General features: G+C 37.4%; 1 protein-coding gene across 1 annotated transcript in view; it reads right to left on the bottom strand.

Moving 5' to 3' along the window:
- The window catches only part of ralgapa2 (Ral GTPase activating protein catalytic subunit alpha 2), a 199,530-nt gene that overhangs the window by 94,927 nt on the left and 82,687 nt on the right, over positions 1–21,916 (bottom strand). The window contains exons 11-21 of the mRNA XM_016242121.1: positions 17,071–17,244; positions 16,639–16,773; positions 14,218–14,366; positions 14,012–14,123; positions 10,516–10,753; positions 8,299–8,472; positions 4,799–4,909; positions 2,597–2,664; positions 2,440–2,515; positions 2,289–2,356; positions 2,117–2,207 (exon numbers count right to left, since the gene is read on the bottom strand). Of these exons, the coding sequence (XP_016097607.1) occupies positions 2,117–2,207; positions 2,289–2,356; positions 2,440–2,515; positions 2,597–2,664; positions 4,799–4,909; positions 8,299–8,472; positions 10,516–10,753; positions 14,012–14,123; positions 14,218–14,366; positions 16,639–16,773; positions 17,071–17,244 (1,396 nt within the window). The remainder of the gene's footprint in view (positions 1–2,116; positions 2,208–2,288; positions 2,357–2,439; positions 2,516–2,596; positions 2,665–4,798; positions 4,910–8,298; positions 8,473–10,515; positions 10,754–14,011; positions 14,124–14,217; positions 14,367–16,638; positions 16,774–17,070; positions 17,245–21,916) is intronic.

Here is a 21,916-nt window from a genome sequence, read left to right on the forward strand (position 1 = left end):
GGTAATAATTAATAATAATTTATGCATTTAGCAGACGCTTTTATCCAAAGCGACTTACAGTGCATTCAGGCTACACATTTTTACCAGTATGGGTGTTCCCTGGGAATCGAACCCATGACCTTTTGCGCTGCTAACGCAATGCTCTACCACTGAGCCACATTGATTCTAACTCCTATTGATACATTAATACAATAGGAGTTAGGAATTAATACATTATGTATATCAAACTACCTTACTATTCTTTCTTTTAATTTAAGATATTTTGCATTTTGTTCTATTAAAATCAAGCATAAACCAAACCAAAACAAACAAAACTTAATTTTTACATAATTATTATTATTATTATTAGTAGTAGTAGTAGTAGTAGTATTATGGTATACAACCAAGCAAAAAAGAATGCAAGAAAAGAAAAAAAAATTTTTTTTTCTTTTAACAAGAAGAACAGAAAGATGCCAGGAGCGATCATCGAACAAAGCTCACTTTTCTTCAGGAATGCTGGAGCTCCGTCTGCTGGATAATCCAGATCTGCTGGACTGCTGCTCTGCCGGATCAGAATCTGAGAATATCCACAAAACTTCAATACAATTAGCACGTGAAGAATCATTTCATAAATCAATGGCAATGCAATGTTACTGACCGTGGGAGCGTCGCCCTCTCTTTTCCCTGTAGAGCTGCTCTCTGACACAGATTCATCTCTCTTCTGACCTGCGTTTCATACCAGTAGCCCACATATCAGAAATCATGCTGCCTGCCTGTGATTTTCAAGCAAATTCCTACAGCAGACTAATTCTTAGTTTAAGTTACATTGGCTAATATGACAACTGTGCAAAAAATACAATGCATATATTTTGTTTAATGGCATCTTTTTGCTAAGTGCTATGAATAAACATCAGTTTCACTAATATCAATACAGATGTGGCCCTCTACAGTCTAATCTGTCCCTTCCGGTTTCATAATGAATGAAACTATTTTTACACTTCTCAATACAGAAGTTCTCTAACATGGTGCATTGCGTCACTGCTTTGGTAAAGCATCACAATATGGCTCAGGGCCTTTTGCAAAAGGCTGAGATTTATTTAAATAAGCATACAGTCTATCTGCATTTCAAAGCAAAGCACAGCACTGTTCACACAATTTGTAAACCAGCTTTCAGAGAAACAGCAGTTGTCCAACAAAATAAAACCTCTTTATATACTTGTTGCAAAAATAAAAATTTTTACATGTACATTTATTTTATAGTGAAGCTGTTTTACAATAGTTATTTGGGGAAAACAACACAAAATTTCAAGGTCCAGGTTTCAAGTCAACACTAAAAATACTTTATATTGTTCAATTTGGTCAGAGGATAAAAATTGAGCTCTTCATGAAGTTATTCTGGGGCAGATATTTAGTAGTCCTCAAAACATCTGATTTCACCAGTAGATTTAAACATTATTTTTAAGGGTTTCTACCTATAATATTTCAAATGAATAGAATCACTGACACTATACTAAATCACAAAAACAATTAACACAACACAACTGTCAAAAACTGTATTAATATAAAGTTTGAGTTATGAGTAACATCTGTGTCTAACACAGCTCTGTATTTTCAGCAAAGCAGACTGATGAATATTTCTATGTTGGAGTCAATCACATTTACAGGTAATTGTTCTCAAACTGTTTTCTAAGGGTGTGTTATCCAAAGCGACTTACAGTGCATTCAGGCTACACATTTTTACCAGTATGGGTGTTCCCTGGGAATCGAACCCATGACCTTTTGCGCTGCTAACGCAATGCTCTACCACTGAGCCACATTGATTCTAACTCCTATTGATACATTAATACAATAGGAGTTAGGAATTAATACATTATGTATATCAAACTACCTTACTATTCTTTCTTTTAATTTAAGATATTTTGCATTTTGTTCTATTAAAATCAAGCATAAACCAAACCAAAACAAACAAAACTTAATTTTTACATAATTATTATTATTATTATTAGTAGTAGTAGTAGTAGTAGTATTATGGTATACAACCAAGCAAAAAAGAATGCAAGAAAAGAAAAAAAAAATTTTTTTTCTTTTAACAAGAAGAACAGAAAGATGCCAGGAGCGATCATCGAACAAAGCTCACTTTTCTCCCGTAGTTTAATCTTCAGGAATGCTGGAGCTCCGTCTGCTGGATAATCCAGATCTGCTGGACTGCTGCTCTGCCGGATCAGAATCTGAGAATATCCACAAAACTTCAATACAATTAGCACGTGAAGAATCATTTCATAAATCAATGGCAATGCAATGTTACTGACCGTGGGAGCGTCGCCCTCTCTTTTCCCTGTAGAGCTGCTCTCTGACACAGATTCATCTCTCTTCTGACCTGCGTTTCATACCAGTAGCTTTTTTTTTCTTTTAACAAGAAGAACAGAAAGATGCCAGGAGCGATCATCGAACAAAGCTCACTTTTCTTCAGGAATGCTGGAGCTCCGTCTGCTGGATAATCCAGATCTGCTGGACTGCTGCTCTGCCGGATCAGAATCTGAGAATATCCACAAAACTTCAATACAATTAGCACGTGAAGAATCATTTCATAAATCAATGGCAATGCAATGTTACTGACCGTGGGAGCGTCGCCCTCTCTTTTCCCTGTAGAGCTGCTCTCTGACACAGATTCATCTCTCTTCTGACCTGCGTTTCATACCAGTAGCCCACATATCAGAAATCATGCTGCCTGCCTGTGATTTTCAAGCAAATTCCTACAGCAGACTAATTCTTAGTTTAAGTTACATTGGCTAATATGACAACTGTGCAAAAAATACAATGCATATATTTTGTTTAATGGCATCTTTTTGCTAAGTGCTATGAATAAACATCAGTATCACTAATATCAATACAGATGTGGCCCTCTACAGTCTAATCTGTCCCTTCCGGTTTCATAATGAATGAAACTATTTTTACACTTCTCAATACAGAAGTTCTCTAACATGGTGCATTGCGTCACTGCTTTGGTAAAGCATCACAATATGGCTCAGGGCCTTTTGCAAAAGGCTGAGATTTATTTAAATAAGCATACAGTCTATCTGCATTTCAAAGCAAAGCACAGCACTGTTCACACAATTTGTAAACCAGCTTTCAGAGAAACAGCAGTTGTCCAACAAAATAAAACCTCTTTATATACTTGTTGCAAAAATAAAAATTTTTACATGTACATTTATTTTATAGTGAAGCTGTTTTACAATAGTTATTTGGGGAAAACAACACAAAATTTCAAGGTCCAGGTTTCAAGTCAACACTAAAAATACTTTATATTGTTCAATTTGGTCAGAGGATAAAAATTGAGCTCTTCATGAAGTTATTCTGGGGCAGATATTTAGTAGTCCTCAAAACATCTGATTTCACCAGTAGATTTAAACATTATTTTTAAGGGTTTCTACCTATAATATTTCAAATGAATAGAATCACTGACACTATACTAAATCACAAAAACAATTAACACAACACAACTGTCAAAAACTGTATTAATATAAAGTTTGAGTTATGAGTAACATCTGTGTCTAACACAGCTCTGTATTTTCAGCAAAGCAGACTGATGAATATTTCTATGTTGGAGTCAATCACATTTACAGGTAATTGTTCTCAAACTGTTTTCTAAGGGTGTGTTCACACCTGAATCAAACTCAAGTTGGTTTCCCCCCTTGGTGCGGATCTTTTGGGCAGGTGTGAATACAGCAATCGCACTCGGGTGTGCACCAAACAACTGTCCCGAGACCCAGCTGAAGAGGTGGTCTCGGTCCACTTCCAAATGAACTCATGTGTGGTTTGGTTTACAGTTTCTGGTTCACTTGCAAAAAGTGCAGTGTGAAAGTGACCCGCACCAAACAAAAAAAAAAAATCAACATTGCATTTGGTCCTGGTGTGAATACACCCTAAGTATATAATGATTATTAGTGGGTTTAAGTGTAACCCAAATAAATGCTTCAAATACAACATGCCGTTTCTTTCTCTTTTTTTTTTAGAAAAGCAATCTCAGGCTACGTTTACACGACAACGATGTAGTCAAAAACGGAAAAGTTTTTCCCTTGCATTTTTAAAAAGTTTCACGTATACACGACAACGTTTTCAAAACGATTTGCGTTTATACATATCCGCTAAAACAGCCAAAAACATATGCCAGGCCAGTAGTTGGCGCTGTCACCTTGTTAGTAAACAGCACCTGTACGGAAGTGACGATTATATGTTGTATTGATGCGTCTCCGCTGTTGGTTGTAATATTGGTGAAGTAAATCCACACTTTGCTGAAGAAGCGTTAGCAAACTCTTGAGCAGCAACAACAGTACCATGTACTCCGCCATTGTTGTGTATGTTTGTTCGTGCTTGCCTTTAAAATCGACACGTACGACGCATGTCTACATACCTAACACGCACTACACACGCACATGACGTCACCATTTTCAAAGATTCCCGTTTTGGGAAACGATAACGCTGGCGTTTTCAAAAACTTGCACTTTGAAACCCGTTTTCAAAAATATGCGTTTTCAGTTCCCAAAACGCTGTTGTCGTGTAAACGAACAGGCAAAACAAATAAAAAGTTTCCCGTTTTTGGCTGAAAATGTTGTCGTGTAAACGGCCCCTCAGTCATTTTAGACTGTAAAAATCAGTACTGAAAGTACTGAAGAAGTGACGAGATTCATGTGATTCTACAACATATTAAACACATACTGTATCGTATGTCAAAAGTACTATTCAGCAACAAACGTTTATTTCTACACCCCTCCAGTCATCAGCCTATTACTGAGTGTAATGTGTGTGATTGTGTGGGTACCTGGGAAGGTGTCGTTGATCTGCTGTGTGATGTCAGAGGTGCTACTGCTGCGGGGCAGAGGACTGTCTCCATCCCCCATCTCACATTCAGACAGCTGACACTCCTCCACATCTAGTGGACAAGCACACACACACCTGACTCAATCACCATGCTTACCAGAACTCACAAGAAAAACTTTCTATTCATGGGCCATTTTCATACTAACAGGGCAAACATGCGTGCCGAAAATCTGATTATAAACTGTGCTTTAATAATTAAGTGGAAGTTTGCCACAAGCAGTTCTGAGGGCACTAATGGAAAACACCTTCTGAATTTGCACGATGATAGAGAATCGAGTAAAATAAGTTATATAGTGCGCTTAAACACTTTCCATCTGGCTCGTGAGGGTTTCAATCTCATTGACTGTCTACAAAGTTTGCATGCTCTTGCAAACACACTAAAGTTCCAAGTAGATGCTCCACATGCATCTAGAGATACTCTTTAATTCAGTTCTTGGAGCGGGAATGAAGTGAGCGAGTGTTTCCATTAGTGCTCTCTGCACTTCCTCTGGCGGTCTGGAATGAAAGGAAATAGAAGTATCCTTGTAAAAACAAAGCATTTATACACTGGATTATCTGCCTTTTCCTGGCTATGCTACATCGTAAATGAAAGCAGATGACAGCAAGATAGAAAACGGGAAAAGAAAGTTCCGTGCCGGAGACAGGAAACAGGAAGTTACCTGAGAGTCTGTGAGAGCAGTGAGAGTTGTGAGAGATACCAGGTAAGAAAGCGCTGACAGTGTGGAGCAGCATGGGCACACTCTTAGTGGCCGGCAAAGCCTCACAAAGATGCACACAGTTGCTGATAGACTGACTTCGCTTAGCTGTCCACAGAAGCAGCGAAGGAGAGTGCAGGGGAGAGAGAGAAAGAGACAGACAGAGAGAGAGACGGGGAAAAGGATCAGTTGCATTCTACAGCTGTGGTAATAGCAAGACAATTTATTAAAGGTGAAGTGTGTCATTTCTGTGCCAGCAAACTCACACCTCTGGCTGAGCCAATATTTAGGCTTCAGAATTCGTAAAGTTGTGTTCATTTGTAAAGATTATTCTGAAGAACAAAACCTTTTGTTGGTCACAGAACTTATTTTCTGCAATAATCCAAAAGCCAATGGAAAATCCTATTGATTTTTGTGAAGGGAACCAGGGTGATGCTGACTTATGGGTCAGCCTGCAAAAATACGTCAACTCAACACTGCTCAGACTGATGGTTTGTTTTAGGGATGTTCATTTTAACCTGTTAAAGCTCAAATCTGATCTGAAAATCCCAAATATGCATATAGTCGGAACTTGACACAACTCCTGTACTACTGTCCATTGGAAATTAATGACTTCCAGTCGGTCTTTCATCAGAGATAGGAAAGGTGGCTTGAGAATGACAGTCTGACACAAGCGATTTAAAAAAAATAAAAAATAGAATGAATCTTCTACACGAGTGACCTGTAAGTCTGGTGGCTTACAGTAACACTACACACCTTTCCTCTCTTCAAGCTCCATTGATAGATCAGTCATGTCTATGTAATCAGGGTCAAGGGGTTGTTGAAATGACTAAGCCAAAGTATGAGCAATAGTAAATACAGAGTTCTGGCATGAAACTCTAGATGGCGCAGTCCGATAGGTCTTGCTCAATCCGACCTGGCGACATTAGTCACATGGCAGCTGATTGGTTGTCTCCTGTATCGGTAGCCAATGAGCTTACTGCTCAATATTCAAATACCTGGCTTTTGTTTGCTGTAGCAGTTTGCAGCGCACTTCAGAAACCCTCCACCTTCCTCAGCTCCACCTGTATAGATCTTCTACGAGGTAGCATTCATGTAACCCTATATGGGGGTTATTCATATGTGTTATACAGTATGTGCAGCAGCAGTATTTCTTACATGCTTACAGCAGCATGTTGTGGATGTATTGGCAGTAGCAATTCTCGGTACTTGCTCTGCCGCAGCAGCAGCAGCATAGCAGATCTATTCCGCCAAGACCAAATACATTAACATTGTCATGTACATTACCATGCCAATCCCTCCAAGAGTTGTCATGACAGAACAGTGAACGCCAATAAAAACACACAGACTAAAATGCAGATTCTGTTTCACGACTCCATGAAGGCATCACATCAAAGCGCAATCTGAATGAACGCTGGAAGTGTTAGTTCTGTAAAGAGCCTTTTCACCAACAACCGATTGGTATTTTTACTAGAAATAAGCTGAAACAGAAGACACACGCGCTCTCGTTTGGTTCATGGCGTCCTTTGATACTCAATCCCGAGAAGGAAATATGAAGCACATTATTTCAAGTTTGCTCTGCCAGCTCTGATAAGACAAAATATTAGCATTGTGTTTTTTTGGCCACTACATGTCACGTCTGGAGAAAAGCTGTGAAAGCGGAGGGCTCTATTATTCCCTCTACGGCGCACTTTAATTACCGCCTTTTCTTTCTAGATTACATCGCTTTTGCCGTGTTACCTATTTATGCATATTAATGAGCATTAATTACGCTCTTAATGAAACTATCAAAAACAGGCAGGCAGTTTGATGAGGCGGCTCTCCTAACAAGGAGGGGAGGACGCTGGGCTGTTTGAAGATCAATGTAGGAGAAATCCAATTAGGCAAAAGAAAAGGGGGGAATTTAAAGCCACATCGTTTCATGTGCGCACACACAATTGAGGATGTTTCTGGGGGCGGCGTGTGCGAGAGGCATCCTTCAGTCTCAAACGCATCTGCTCCAAACTCAACAAGCTCTCCACCATAACGAGATACAATCATCTCCAAACCAGGAAAGATTAAAAGGGAAATATTTCTGCGCATGGAGATAAAGAGACAAACTCATGTTTGAGAGAGATTGTCACATGGATTCAGTTCCACTCGTTCTATACATGATGACAGCAACAGAAAAATTTCTGTCTCCACAAACGCTGTCCCACGGATGGAATTGTGGAATGCAGTCATAAAAATTTAATTTACAGCATAATGCAAAATGTCTTGGAATTTGGAAAAGTTTGCTGGAAGCTGGAAGAAATTGTGACAGAAATACATTGCTATTGTACAGTACGCTTCTCAAAGTATGCATTAATAAAATGATTAAAACGTTTTTTTTTTATGGAATATCAAATTTTTTCCTTCATGTTTTAATTTTAACACTAAAGTTCTGTTGTATAGCACTTTGCAAGACCAAAATAAAATCATTCAATTGTTGAAGTTTTATGAATTTAATTGATTATTACAATTTAATTTAACCATTAAAAAAAGAATTCAGAAAAACTGAAATGTGACACAAAAAAAAAACAGAATCCAGAAAAAAAAGAATAAGGGGAAAAAAATAAAAATAAAATGCAATCTGGGAAAAACAAAACATCTTCAGGCAAATATGTTTAGAATTAAGTGAATAAAACAAAGCAAGCTGTAAGCAAGTCACCCTGAGATAGACTGTGTTCATCTGGAGTGTTCATGAGTGCTGCAGATTAACTCTAACCTGAAGCTTTCTGCCTAACGTTGTTGCGAGCTTTCTCCACAGCGGGAGCTCCAGTGGTGGTGGCACTGCGGAACCTCATGGGTTCCTGAGTGCCCACCTGATCTCCAGAGCTCCTCCAGCTCAAGGAGAACGACCGTGCTGCATCTGTAGACTTCTGGGAGTCCTGCATCACTCCTGAAACACACACACACACCATTACTACTGTAACTGTCTCTGATTCAAACCACAGATATCCAGGGATGTTACTTTACATGCAAAGCAAACATGTCAAAATGACATTCGCAATCCATTTTCTTGACAAGACATTCGATTTAGGGGATGAAAATTAACTTGATTACCCAAAAGAAAGTGACAGTGTATTGTTTATGGTCAATAAACTTGGGATTAATTAATAAAAGTAGCAATTTCACCATAAAAGCATGTAAGTAAAGTCTGCTGTGTTTGATGACTTTCAGTACTGTGTAAAAAAAAAGAATCGAAAAACACACGCTACTGTATCAGAGTAGTTTTATCATATTAACTACACTACACAGCATGTTAGATGGTTTAACATGTTACTCACTCTCATTCAAAAGTTTGTGGTCGGTAAGATTTGGTAATGTCTTTGAGAAAGTCTCTTATGCTCTTCATATTTTTCTGGAAACCATGGTGTATTTTCTTTAGAGTTAACTGCAGTTCAGTTGCAAGGTCAATTGAAGTACAGTTTCTATCAAGCTAAGATGCAGATTTTTACTGCACATTTTTTTTTTAAAAAGGACATGACAGTTTGATAGCCTTTATATAGACACTTAAGAATGTATTGCCTATTAAATCATTATTAATGCATATTTTTCATTTAAAGGGGTCATATGATGCGATTTCAATTTTTCCTTTCGCTTTGGAGTGTTACAAGCTCTTGGTGCATAAAGAAGATCTGTAAAGTTGCAAAGACTAAAGTCTCAAATCCAAAGAGATATTCTTTATAAAAGTTAAGAGTCTGCCACGCCTACCTAAAACGGCTCGTTCTAACACGCCCCCACATATCTACGTCATGATGTGGGAAGATTTGCATAACGCCGCCCAAATGTTCACGCAAAGAAAGAAGGCGTAACTTTTATTCTTGCTGTAGTATTGTTGCTGCCACCATGTCGTGAAGGCGCTGTGTGTTTCGTTGTGAAAGCGAAACTACTTTGTTTGGTCTTCCAAAAGAGGACGATATCCGCTTCGTCATGCCTGGAGCTGATCCGTGCTGGTCGCTGAGGAAATACATCAACTTCACGCTGTCGATCGCCAGATCGGCTTTCACCGTGGACGAAGCGGAGTCCAGCTCGGGGTCGTCACATGTGGTTGCCGCAAGCCTGCCGTTCTCGAGCCCGCCGCCGCTCACTTTAGCCCGCCGTGTGTGACGCTGTGTGTTTCGTTGTGAAAGCAAAACTACTTTGTTTGGCCTTCCAAAAGAAGGCATGACTAGAAATCAGTGGTTAAGTTGTATTTACAACTCTGTTCCAGAACAGTTCAACCCAAATATTCAGATGTGTGCAGCACATTTTATGGAGGATACTTCCTGATCCTGAGAGAGTAAACTACAATGCCGGCTGTTCTGACTCACAGACTGTAAGTACGTTTTCATATTTAAAGGATTTGCCACTGACGATTCAAACGTGAGTTTTGAGCAGTGTAGAGTAGCGCTTGTTGTTTGTCATTTCTCCGATCACAAATGCAGACATGGTGTTATGTTTACGCGGCGCGATGCAACACAATGCTTAAAAAGACAGTATAAGTCATTATAATCCGTAATTATGTCCCCACTGGATGCAACAAATGCCTCGTTTATAATTGGTTTTATTGGTTTTGCCTCATCGCACCGGGACAGGGCATCAACAGTATGGTGAGGGGCGTAACATTTCCGTCACACGCTTGAGGTATTCGGCCAATCACAACGCACTGGATAGCTGGCCAATCAGCGTACACCTCGCTTTTCAGAACGATGAGCTTCGTAAAAATCGTCGCGATTCAAAAAGGCGGGGCATAGAGAAGAAACAATAATGTACAGTATGTGGAAAATAATGTTTTTTTAACTTTAAACCGCATAAACACATTTCATTACACCAAATACACAAAATAATGTTCTTTTTAGCAACATCATATGACCCCTTTAATATTTGTGAGTAAAATAATGTATTTGCAAACATCATGCTTATTTTTAAGCATGTAATTTACACACACACAACCACCCACCCCTGCCCCGCTGCTTCTTTTCCTTCTGCTCTGAGAGCTTGTCCAGCGGTAGGTTGTGGAGGTCCAGGCTGTAGACGTGACGGGCCAGTACTGCGGTGAGAGAGTCCATGATGCTGGCCCACTCGAACACCAGCTCCTCCCAGTGGCTGAGAGAGGACAGCACAGCCAGCAGCTCGTCCCACAGCTCACGAGAGATAAACACGGTCAGGTTGGCCCGCACCCACGCCACGAAGATCGTCTGCAAATGACAGCAGCACACAATTTACACAGCCATTTCAACTACATCATCATACGCAACAAAAACGATCTTACAAGCATTAGAAAGTATTACACCGCACATTTGTATCCCAGCTGAAGAATGGCTGAACTTATGGCATTCACAGTGTGTGACTAGTCATTCCAGGGCTCTAAGGGAACTTTGTTGGAAAAATACAATTTGTTTCTTTATTATGCCCAAAGTGAAAGCAAAACAAAAAGGAATGACAAATCAGGGCTTCTGCTGGAGGCAGTGGGGGTCATTATCGGCTGATCATGTACATGTCTTCTGGTCTTGTCCAGTTTTAAATCTGTTGTGGTCAGAAATACATTCTAGCATAGAGGAAATCGAGATTGAAAAAACAGCTTATATTCTACTTTTTGGCAATATACCTGATTCAGTTAATAATAGGAATAAATATCTACTCAGGATTCTACTAGCAGCAGCAAAGAAAGCGATTACTCGACTATGGCTCCAGCAGCCTCCCCCAACAAGAACTCAGTGGGAACAAATAGTTACAGAAATTTACAAGATGGAAAGACTGACATTCAGGTTGAGACTGCAAGAAGAGGCTTTTAAGAAACACTGGGGAAAATGGACAATCTATATATCAAAATAGAGAGAAGACAGATAAATGCCAAAGTGAAATATGTATATTCATTAATGTAAATGTATGTAATTAGGATCAACGGCTGCTTGATCTAGGAAATGAGCCTAAGGAAATTAGTATTATGTTCATGAATGTATGACCACAAATATTCACGTATACATGCTTACAAATATTTGCTTATATCGTAACCAGTTGACCAGACTGAAATTTCTTTTACTTTTTATGTTATACTTTGGGAAAAATATGTATGTATGTACCCATGAAGGAGTGTTGTTTGATTGTTATTGTGTTGAAGTTCATAAAAAAAAAAAGTTAAAAAAAATAATAAAATGTTTCTTGAGCACCAAATCAGCATATTAGAATGATTTCTAAAGGATCACGTGACACTGAAGACTGGAGTAGTGACTGCTGAAAATTCAGTAGATTTTAAATTATATGGAAATAGAAATTATTTTAAATTAAGAACAATTTACACTTACATTTCTTAGTGTATCAAATAACTGAAGCCTAACTGAAGCGACTTCTTTCAAAATAATCTTATTGACATTGTTCAAACTTTTGAACTGTGTATATAAGTATTTTAATAGTGTAAGAGAAGAAGATTGCATTATTTTTTTTCCATTTCATTTTAAATTAATGTTATATTCATTATAACTAAGTTATATTCACACTGACTTGCAGTAGTACTGACTTCTGGAGAAGCAAATATGCTGTTTTTCTGCTGAAAAAGTTCAGAAGAAAGACTAGATTAAGATGGTGATTCAGACAAGTGTGGTTTGGATATTTTTATGACTGCTGAGCTACAGTTGCTATGGTTATAAAACACTCTTAACAAACAGAATGAATATTACCTATTCCTCTGACACACTCACACAAAGTGCATGTTGTGCTCACCGTTACTGTCGTTGGGCCACACTGTCAAACAGGATGTATGCTCGTGACACATACGTCTGTGTAACTGTCAGCAAAAATGTGTTGTTTTCTAGGACTGCTAGAGCAAATAATTACTTACTTTTTTCTGTAATAGCAATCTGTAATAACAGATCTGTTAGCTAACTTTTGTGCTTTTGTTTTTCAGGGCCATACATTGGTGCACACTGACTCTAAGGGATTCAGACTAAAAAAAATAGTCTGATTTTCAGAGTCAGATCAGCCATTACTCAATTTAACAACAGCGAGGACAGGAGGAGGGGTGAAAAATTGGACCTCTCAGCCACTCTCCTCCAATGTCCCAGAGACACTATGACTGCTGTTGGGTCACCAAACTGCTGAGTGAAACCCCTTGAAACGGCCCTCTGACTCACTCTTACCCAGATATGAAGGAGGTGAGGCTGTGGACAGCCAGTGACGTCTCTGATTGGCTGACCGACGAAGGCGACAATCTATATATCAAAATAGAGAGAAGACAGATAAATGCCAAAGTGAAATATGTATATTCATTAATGTAAATGTATGTAATTAGGATCAACGGCTGCTTGATCTAGGAAATGAGCCTAAGGAAATTAGTATTATGTTCATGAATGTATGACCACAAATATTCACGTATACATGCTTACAAATATTTGCTTATATCGTAACCAGTTGACCAGACTGAAATTTCAGTCTATACTTTGGGAAAAATACTTATGCATGTACCCATGAAGGAGTGTTGTTTGATTGTTACTGTGTTGAATTTCATAAAAAAATTAAAGTATTACACCAGGTAAAACATTCTACTGCCATTAGAGTTTTATCCAAATTAAACAAAGACCTTATACAAAGAGAGAAATTAAAGAATATTAGCTTCATGTTTCTGCATCAGGTCTTATCGAGGTCTTAATGTATGACGTGTAAATGATGAACTGGAAGGAAAACATACCTTTATAATTAGATTTATAAGTTAACGTAAACACTGCCTTACGCAATTTTCTTGTTTCCATACAATGTCTAAAATTAAATGGCAATTGAATCGAATAGATCTTGCAGCTGAACTGTTAAATCTAACAGATGAATCTAATCTAATCTAATAGGATTCTGTTGTTAACTGTAACCTAATATTATATTTATGTGTAGTAATAGGGCTCCCTACTTAGTTTACAGCATAGCTAAGAGAGAAATTTTAATTTGTCTTTTTTTTGTACCGTTACATTCCTAACTAATATATAATAATACAGACTTTATATTCAATTCAATTCAATTGAAGTTTATTTGTATAGCGCTTTTCACGATACAAATCGTTGCAAAGCAACTTTACAGCGAATTAAGTTTCTACAATATTTAGTGGTAGCTTATCAGTGGTGACTGTCAGTTAATGTACATATTTAATACTTATATAAGATGTATTTCTGCGATGTGGGCCAAGAGGCATTGGACTTTAAGCAGCGGATGAAGTATATGGTTTTATAAAATGAAAAATAGGAAGCTGAAATTTTCTGCCTCTGATTGTGCACTGTATAAGTAAAAAAATGGCTTTAATGCATCTAATTATTAGAATACCTAAATCCGTTGCTTGTAAATAGTGTTTGCTTCAGCCAGTTGAAGGCACGGTACAATGTGCGCACATGATCAGGATGGTACCGCCTCCGCCTCATTTTGAGCCTGGAAAAACCCTGTGGTGTGTATGAAGCCTTGGGTTGTTTATTTGTACTCACTTTGAAGAGGATGCTGGCCAGGCTGTGGGCGAACGTGTCTTTTTTTTGGTCCTCCTGTGGTCTCTTCATTACTGCTTCTGTGATTCTCAACAACACCTGCAACAACTGCTCCCTAGAATAATATGACGCGCACAATAAGCTGAATGTTTGTGAACCAGAGCAGAGCTCTATTAATATTCAGTGTTCTTGTGTCGTGTGTGACTGACCAGGTCGGGCGGTTCATGTTTTGCTCCATAATAATGTGCCGGTAGACACTGAGCACAGCTCGGCACACCTCCAGCTGGTTCTCCAGCAGCTTGGGCACATCCTGACACGGCTCCAACAAGAACACGTTGGCAGAGTTTGTCAGGAACACCTGAGAACACATGAAACAATTCATTCTCAACTACACAGCAGGCAAACCTTCCTTGCAAGAAGTAAACAAAAAAAAAGAAACTGCCAGTGCCACAAACATTATATAAACCTATATAATAGCTTTTGTAGCTTGTTAAAGACTAAAAATATGTGAGAAATGTAATAATTCCCATCTTTTATTGTTGTTTTCCATTTTGTTGGGGGTCAGTTTGACCCACATATTTTTTGTTCAAGCAGCACAACACAATTGCTCTTTTTTATTGGTCATGACTACTTGTACTAACTGTACACAAAATGTGCAAATAACTACAATTTACTATAAATAGTATCTAACATTGTACTAAATTTAAGTAGCATTTATTGCTATTTGTACTTTGCCTTTTTCTCAAATCTTTGTGAGGGTAAACTCACAATTCTTTCAGAGCTGCAAAAGTGTAATAATTAAAATCCAAAACATCAAAAACAACCTCTGAAGGATTTTTTGACTGTGAAACTTAAAGTCCCCCTGTAGTGAAAATCTTATGTTGTTTATTTGTCTATATGGTGTTTTTAATTTGCTTTTAGACAAACCATGTGCCAATCCATTAATCAACACCCTTGCTGAGTATTTTCTCCTTAAAACTGTAGTTTCCCAATAACAGTCCCAGAAACGTGGTTTGAAACAGCCCTCGGTTTGCCGTGTCACAAAATTCAATAACCAATCACGTCAAGGGATAGATTCCTATCATTAGCATATCCCTCTCTCCATTTATACAAATGCGGTGCGCATAAAGATCATAGCATAGAGATCGCATGCACAATATAGTATTACCAGCACAAAACCAAAAATAAAATAGAGCAAAAAATCCATGAAGCCGTAGTTTAACGTGAATTTAGAACCGCTAACTTGAATAATAGCGCGCGAATTAAGAATCACAAACTTGGCTGCATCTTGTCTTCAAGGCATTTTGAGGACACAACATCGTCAAGTAAGTAACTTTAACGACTGTTACAGTGTCCGCTGTAGTTGTCCGCTAGTAAAAACATAGTTTTATCAGTCATTATCCGTGGATCAGGAGGCCTTGGCTGGTATGACTGAGTGGAGGCGGGGCTAATTTGCATATTCATAGATCTGTGCATAGTAAATGAGGCAAGGGTGTAGAGTTACATTCAAGCTATTTTAAGGCATGAGAAAATTATTTTCAGAAGAAAAAAACATTTAAATATGTAATTTTAATGATCAAAGATGTGTTTTAAGGGATACAATTTTTGACTACAGGGGGACTTTAAATAGATAAGAAATTTAGCTTTTCTTTCTTTCTTTCTTTCCTTATTTTTTAAAGTTTAAAAAAGCATCTATTTGAAAAAATTAAAAAAATTGTATCACTGTTAATGTCTTATAAGTTATAATTGTATTATTTATCAGTTTAATATGTCTATGCTGAATACAATTATTATTATTATTATTATTTCTTTTTTTTTTTACTTGCTCCAAACATTTGAATGGTATCACGGTTTCCAAAAATAAATAAATATATATATATATAAAGCAGCACAATCATTTTCAACATAGATAATAACAACAACAAATCATATTAGAATCAAAGCATATTAGAATGATTTCAGAAGGACCTGAAATATATTCAATTATAAAACATTTCCTTTAAATTGTGATAATATTACTGTTTCATGTTAAGCTGAGATGAGAGGGTGTGTGTGTGTGTGTGTGTGTGTGTGTATACTTGTTTATGCTACATTGTGGGGACCAAATGTCCCCACGAGGTAAAAAAAAATTAACAATAGAAAATTATGTTTATCTGAAAGTGTAACAATGCAAACAGGTTTTCTGTAAGGGGTAGGTTTAGGGTTAGGGGATAGAAAATATCGTTTGGTCAGTATAAAAGTAATAGAAGTCTATGGAAAGTCCCAATAATTCACAGAAACAAACATGAGTGTGTGTGTGTGTACGCGTTTTTGTGACAAATGAGGACATAAATGTGTATAATGACAAAGGTATGACAGGTATTACAAGGAGAAGGGGACTTTTCAGGACATTACCCCATGTCCCCACTTTTCAAAACGCTTATAAATCACACAGAATGGAGTGTATTGAAAATCTGAAATAGCAGAAAGTCTCCTGTGAGGGGTAGGTTTAGGGGTAGGGTTGGTGTAGGGCAATAGAATATATGGTCTGTACAGTATAAAAACCATTACGCCTATGGAGAGTCCCCACTTTTCACAAATGTAAACCTGTGTGTGTGTGTGTGTGTGTGTGTGTGAGAGAGAGAGAGCACCTGCAGGGTGGGCTGGATGCCAGCCTTCATGTCCTGGTTCTGTTCTTCAGTCAGACAGCCTCTGCTGATGGCACTGCTGAAGGAGTAAGTGCGCCCCCAACTGGATGATCGTTTGTGTCCATGAGTCTCCAAGACCTGACGGGTTAACACAGAGCAGCAGGTCAGTGGAAATAACTTAATGAATCAGCATCAACAGTATTTTGTGTATGAGCGTACCTGCAGGGTGGGCTGGATGCCAGCCTTCGTGTCCTGGTTCTGTTCTTCAGTCAGACAGCCTCTGCTGATGGCACTGCTGAAGGAGTAAGTGCGCCCCCAACTGGATGATCGTTTGTGTCCATGAGTCTCCAAGACCTGACGGGTTAACACAGAGCAGCAGGTCAGTGGAAATAACTTAATGAATCAGCATCAACAGTATTTTGTGTATGAGCGTACCTGGACGTGTGCAGTGTCCGTCTCAGAGATGAGGTGCTCTTCCTCTCCATCTTCCTCCTGGCTTGTTGTCTCAGGCTCAGCCATGAAATTAGGTTTTTCCTGCAGAATCCACTTCCTATATACTTTGATCACCTTGCGAGTGGCTGAAGCTTCACAGGCCGGCAGAAGGAAAGCCTAAGTAACGATAAAGCAGAAATTATACACACTCTCACAGTTTTTACAAGTCTCATCTTCTATAACAGGGACTTTTGAACTGTTTGATACCAAGGGTCCTCTTATAGCATATTGTAAAATGTAAAACAACAGTTATACAAATTGTTTCCAAAAACAAAAAAACTTTTCTACTCTGAATTTTTTACTTGGTTTAATTCAGGGGTTAAAGCAAAAAAAATTAATAAAAAAATCTTTTGACTGAAAAAAAGCAGTTTTTTTCTTGTAATTAAGAGCACTTGTCCTAATTAAAACAAATTTGGAGCACCTTCTAATCAATAATAAAACATTCTGACCAAAAATGTGCCTTCCTAATACGAGGTGACATTTGACTCAAAGTTATTTACAGGGGCATTTTCTTTTTACCTTTGTAAATGCATTTTTCTCATTTTATTAAATGCATGCAGTGTTTCCTCTAGGATTTTTTTCCAGCTGTGGTGGCAGGACTATTTCCCATGGACCACATCCCCTCCCCACCCAAGAATCACGTGCACTCAGAATTGAATTGATTTTAACTAAAAAAGACAAATAAATAGTAAAATAATAAAACAAGAACAAATAAATTAATTACAATCAATAGCACAAACAAAAACAATAAGATACAAATTTAATTAACAGTACTTTAATTTTTTTTCAGTTAGGTCTAACTATAATCTATTCAACTGTAAAATAACACTGATAGTCTTCACTGTATAATGAAAGACAGCAGAAGGTTTATTTAGGCTGCTGTCTCTTTAAGACCTCATGCACGAATCTCATATACTGTTACACATGGCTCTATGCTTACTTTTCTTTTTAGGAGCGCTTGTCCTCCTAATTTAAAACATTTAGGAGAACCTTCTGATCAATAATCAAAAATTCTGATCAAAAGGTGACATTTGACTCCTTAAAGTGACTTGCAGGGGTATTTTCTTTTTACTTTTGTAATGGCATCATCTGTCAAATTCAAAAATGTATGTTTATAAGCTTTAAAATTTATATTTAAAACAATATAATAAGAAGTAGAATAAGACAAATAAATTACCAATCATGAAATTAGTATTAATAAAAAAATGATTTGTACTACAGAGGTGGCACAGAAGAACACAAAAGTGGCTTGTAGGTTGGGGTGTGCAATATAATATCATCTGCGATAATATCGTAATTGTTGTTTTAATGATGTGCAATTTGACATTATCGAGTATTTTGCAAAAAACATTCAAAACACCCCTACAGAGTGCAGTGAAGTCTAGTGTTGGGCGATATGGTCATTTTTCAAATCGTCATATCGCCAGTCCGTGAGATCGCCAATAGACGATATTATCGTGCATGGGTGGGTGAGGCAAGAGAGAGACTTTCTGTACTTGTCATAGGCTAGTTCATAACTATCTGGTGTTTTAAACCGCACGCGCGAGAGAGATGAAGCCTATGGAAGCACCACAAATCTAAATAATATACTTTCAAACATACTGATAAACTAACATGTTAAATACAAAAATATTTAAAACAGCTAGTTCATATATATTCGGATACAACAGTCATACATCGCTATTAGGAGCGCGCATCCTGTGACAAGTTTGCCGCTTCGACGCACGGAAGTTATCAGTCTGGTCTTCAAAATCAGTCAACGGTGGAAATTAAAAGTAGATTTATCTTAAAGACCAACAGTTTAACACTAAATATTGGACATAAAAGAACACGTTAAATATAAAGTATTTAAAACAGGTAAGTTCATAATATTTGGAGTAAATTTAAATTAAACAGATACATCAGTCATACAGTGCTCCTTCACCGATTACAGGCTCCTCATTTGCGCGCACGTGTGTGTGTGTGTGTGTGTGTGTGTGTGTGTGTGTGTGTGTGTGTGTGTGTGTGAAATACAGTGCTGAAAGCGGGGTAATTTGATAATAATAGCCAAATTATAATGGGCCGCCTAATAATAATATTATTATTATTAATACTTTAATAGGAGAATGAGCCTAATATCGTCTTGACTATTGACAAAGACATCTGCTATCGTCGATATCTCTGACTATCGTCGATACACGATACTATCGTCACAACCCAAGTGAAGTCTAGACTAGTGCGCGTGTGCATAAGAGTGCGTTCTTTCACTGCATGATTCAGTCTATTAAAATGCATTTAGAATGATCACAAATTCAAGACATGATGGCAGAAAATGTATATATTTATTAGGTCTGCACGATAAATCGAAATGGAATCGAAATCGCAATTCGACAGAAGCTGCGATTGTCATGTGTATCTTTCAGTGAAGCACGGTTCTGTGATCAGCAGTAAATCTCCATCCAAAGGCCAGAGGGCGCTCTCACGCTGAAACTCCAAATACACCTCGCAGAAGAAACCCAGGAAATGCCTATAGTGGTAGCTGGATAAACAGAAGATTTATCTGCTTTTATTGATTCAACGTGACTAATGAACACACGATTATGACAATATATGGTTTATCTGAGTTATTATTATTTTCATTAAAATAAAGTATATTGATAATGCAATGCCTTTATCACTGCTTAAATACTATGAAATATGTTGCGTGCCTTATTCTGTGTAAGAAGCCACATCATCTCACAGAAGGATTTATTTCAAACACTCGACTGACGTTACGAAGTGTTTTTTATTATGTTATTAAATGTGGTATTTTCACATGCTTTCAGATGGAGCAGCATTTACTTCACAGAGCCGTAGTTCACTGAGAAGCTATGCAAACAGCTGTCATTATCGCGAACGATTTCTTCAATTTCATAATCGCGCAATAATATCATCTGTGATTTTTTTGCGTAACTTGTCAGTGAACTACGGCTTTGTAGTAAATTCTGCTCCATCTGAAAGCACGTGACGATGATTTCCTACTGATTACAGAACCGGCTTTACTAATAAAATGCACATGACAATCGCATTCGATTAATCGTGCAGCACTAATATTTATACCATTTCATATAGTTAATAATTAATTTCACACGAAGAGTGCCGTTTTTCTCCAAAATATTACCATAATTACAAATGTAATGTTGATTTTTTTTTTACAACAGTTCAATAAACAAGACGTTAATTAAGAGACTTATGTTTTAGACACCATATTGCCTGTTTTTGCTCTATTTCGACAACAAAAATAATTCCAAACAAAGCCACAACACTGTTTTGCGTCTCTGAGCAACATGACGGTGTTTCGTTCCTGAATGAATCAACCGTTTAAATGATTCGGTTCAATCGCAATGACTCACTTATTAACAGTGACTTGCTGCCACCTACTGGCGGTTTTAATTTCACATTTAAAGTATCTTTTATTATTTAAATAATTTCAAATACCAGTATTCAACGTTTCATGTTTAATACATCAAAACATTATTTATGCATTTGTAATTGCTGGTTAAATGCATTCATGTCTTGCATTAAACAGTGTGTAAATACATCTAAATGCCACTTCAGATGCAGCTTCTGTGTTGATTTCATTTGCTTGGTAACAGACCAGATGTCTTATTATTCTAATTCACTGATTAAATGTAAGAATTTCACTCAAAAGATAATGGACACTTGGGTAAAAATGCCCATAAAATGTAAAAATAAGTTTAAACTTATTGGAAAAGATTAATTTCTCTCAGTGTGAACTGACCACCACACAGAATATGAAGAATATTAAAAACTTTAGGAGTCAGCTGTCCACGGCAGTCCTTAAGGTACAAGCGCAATAACACACTCAGCAAAATATCGTCATCGATAAAATCGCAGAAAATAGAGATATTATTTTTTGTCAAAATCGCACACCCCTACTTGTTAGGTACATTTTCAGACGTTTAATGAGGCTCAGAGGTGGCATGAGTGCAATTAAATTCATGAATTCATGTGGAGATTAATGTTTTAAATATAAAATTTTTAATACAGAAATATTAAATGATTTAAATAACTGAAATTAAATGTTAAAACGAAACAATCTTCCAGCAGGTGGTGGCAAGTCACTGATTTTATCACTGAAGAATTAATTCAATTGATTCGTTCGAACGGCTGAATCATTCAGGATTGAAGCAAGTGACTGTCTTTATGAATGGGTAATCATGAATCACTGACTCATTAGATTCGTTCAAAAACGCACTTTCATTCATGAATGAAACACCGCTGTGTTTGCTTTTAGAGATGCGCAGCGGCTCACCTGTCACTTTATTTGGAACTATTTTTGTTGATGAAATAGAGTAAAATCAGGCAGTAATTGTTTATTGAACTGTTGTATTAAATCAATATCACATTTGCAAACTCCCTTAATAATTATTAAAAGCTGTCACTCTTCTTATCACGATCTGTGGGCACGCAGAAAATGAGAGCGAGCGAGTGAGTTCTCAAGACTCAAAAGCATGTGCAAATGATACGTTCCGGCATCTGTCATCACGTTATAAGTGCGGAACCTGCGGGAATGAGTAGAATTGTTATTAATAGCCGCAATAAGTACCGCCACTCCCTATAAGCAGAGTACGCAGCATGCGCAGGGCACCAACTCCCAGGGGGGCACAATCCCAGTTACTCAAATAAAAAACTTTCATTCTATATTAATATTAAAATGTACATAAATACAAATATAAACATGACCATTATATATATATATATATATATATATATATATATATATATATATATATATATATATATATAT

This window comes from Sinocyclocheilus grahami, unplaced genomic scaffold (genome assembly GCF_001515645.1).
Source record: "Sinocyclocheilus grahami isolate Dianchi unplaced genomic scaffold, SAMN03320097.WGS_v1.1 scaffold646.1, whole genome shotgun sequence".
NCBI lineage: Eukaryota > Metazoa > Chordata > Actinopteri > Cypriniformes > Cyprinidae > Sinocyclocheilus > Sinocyclocheilus grahami.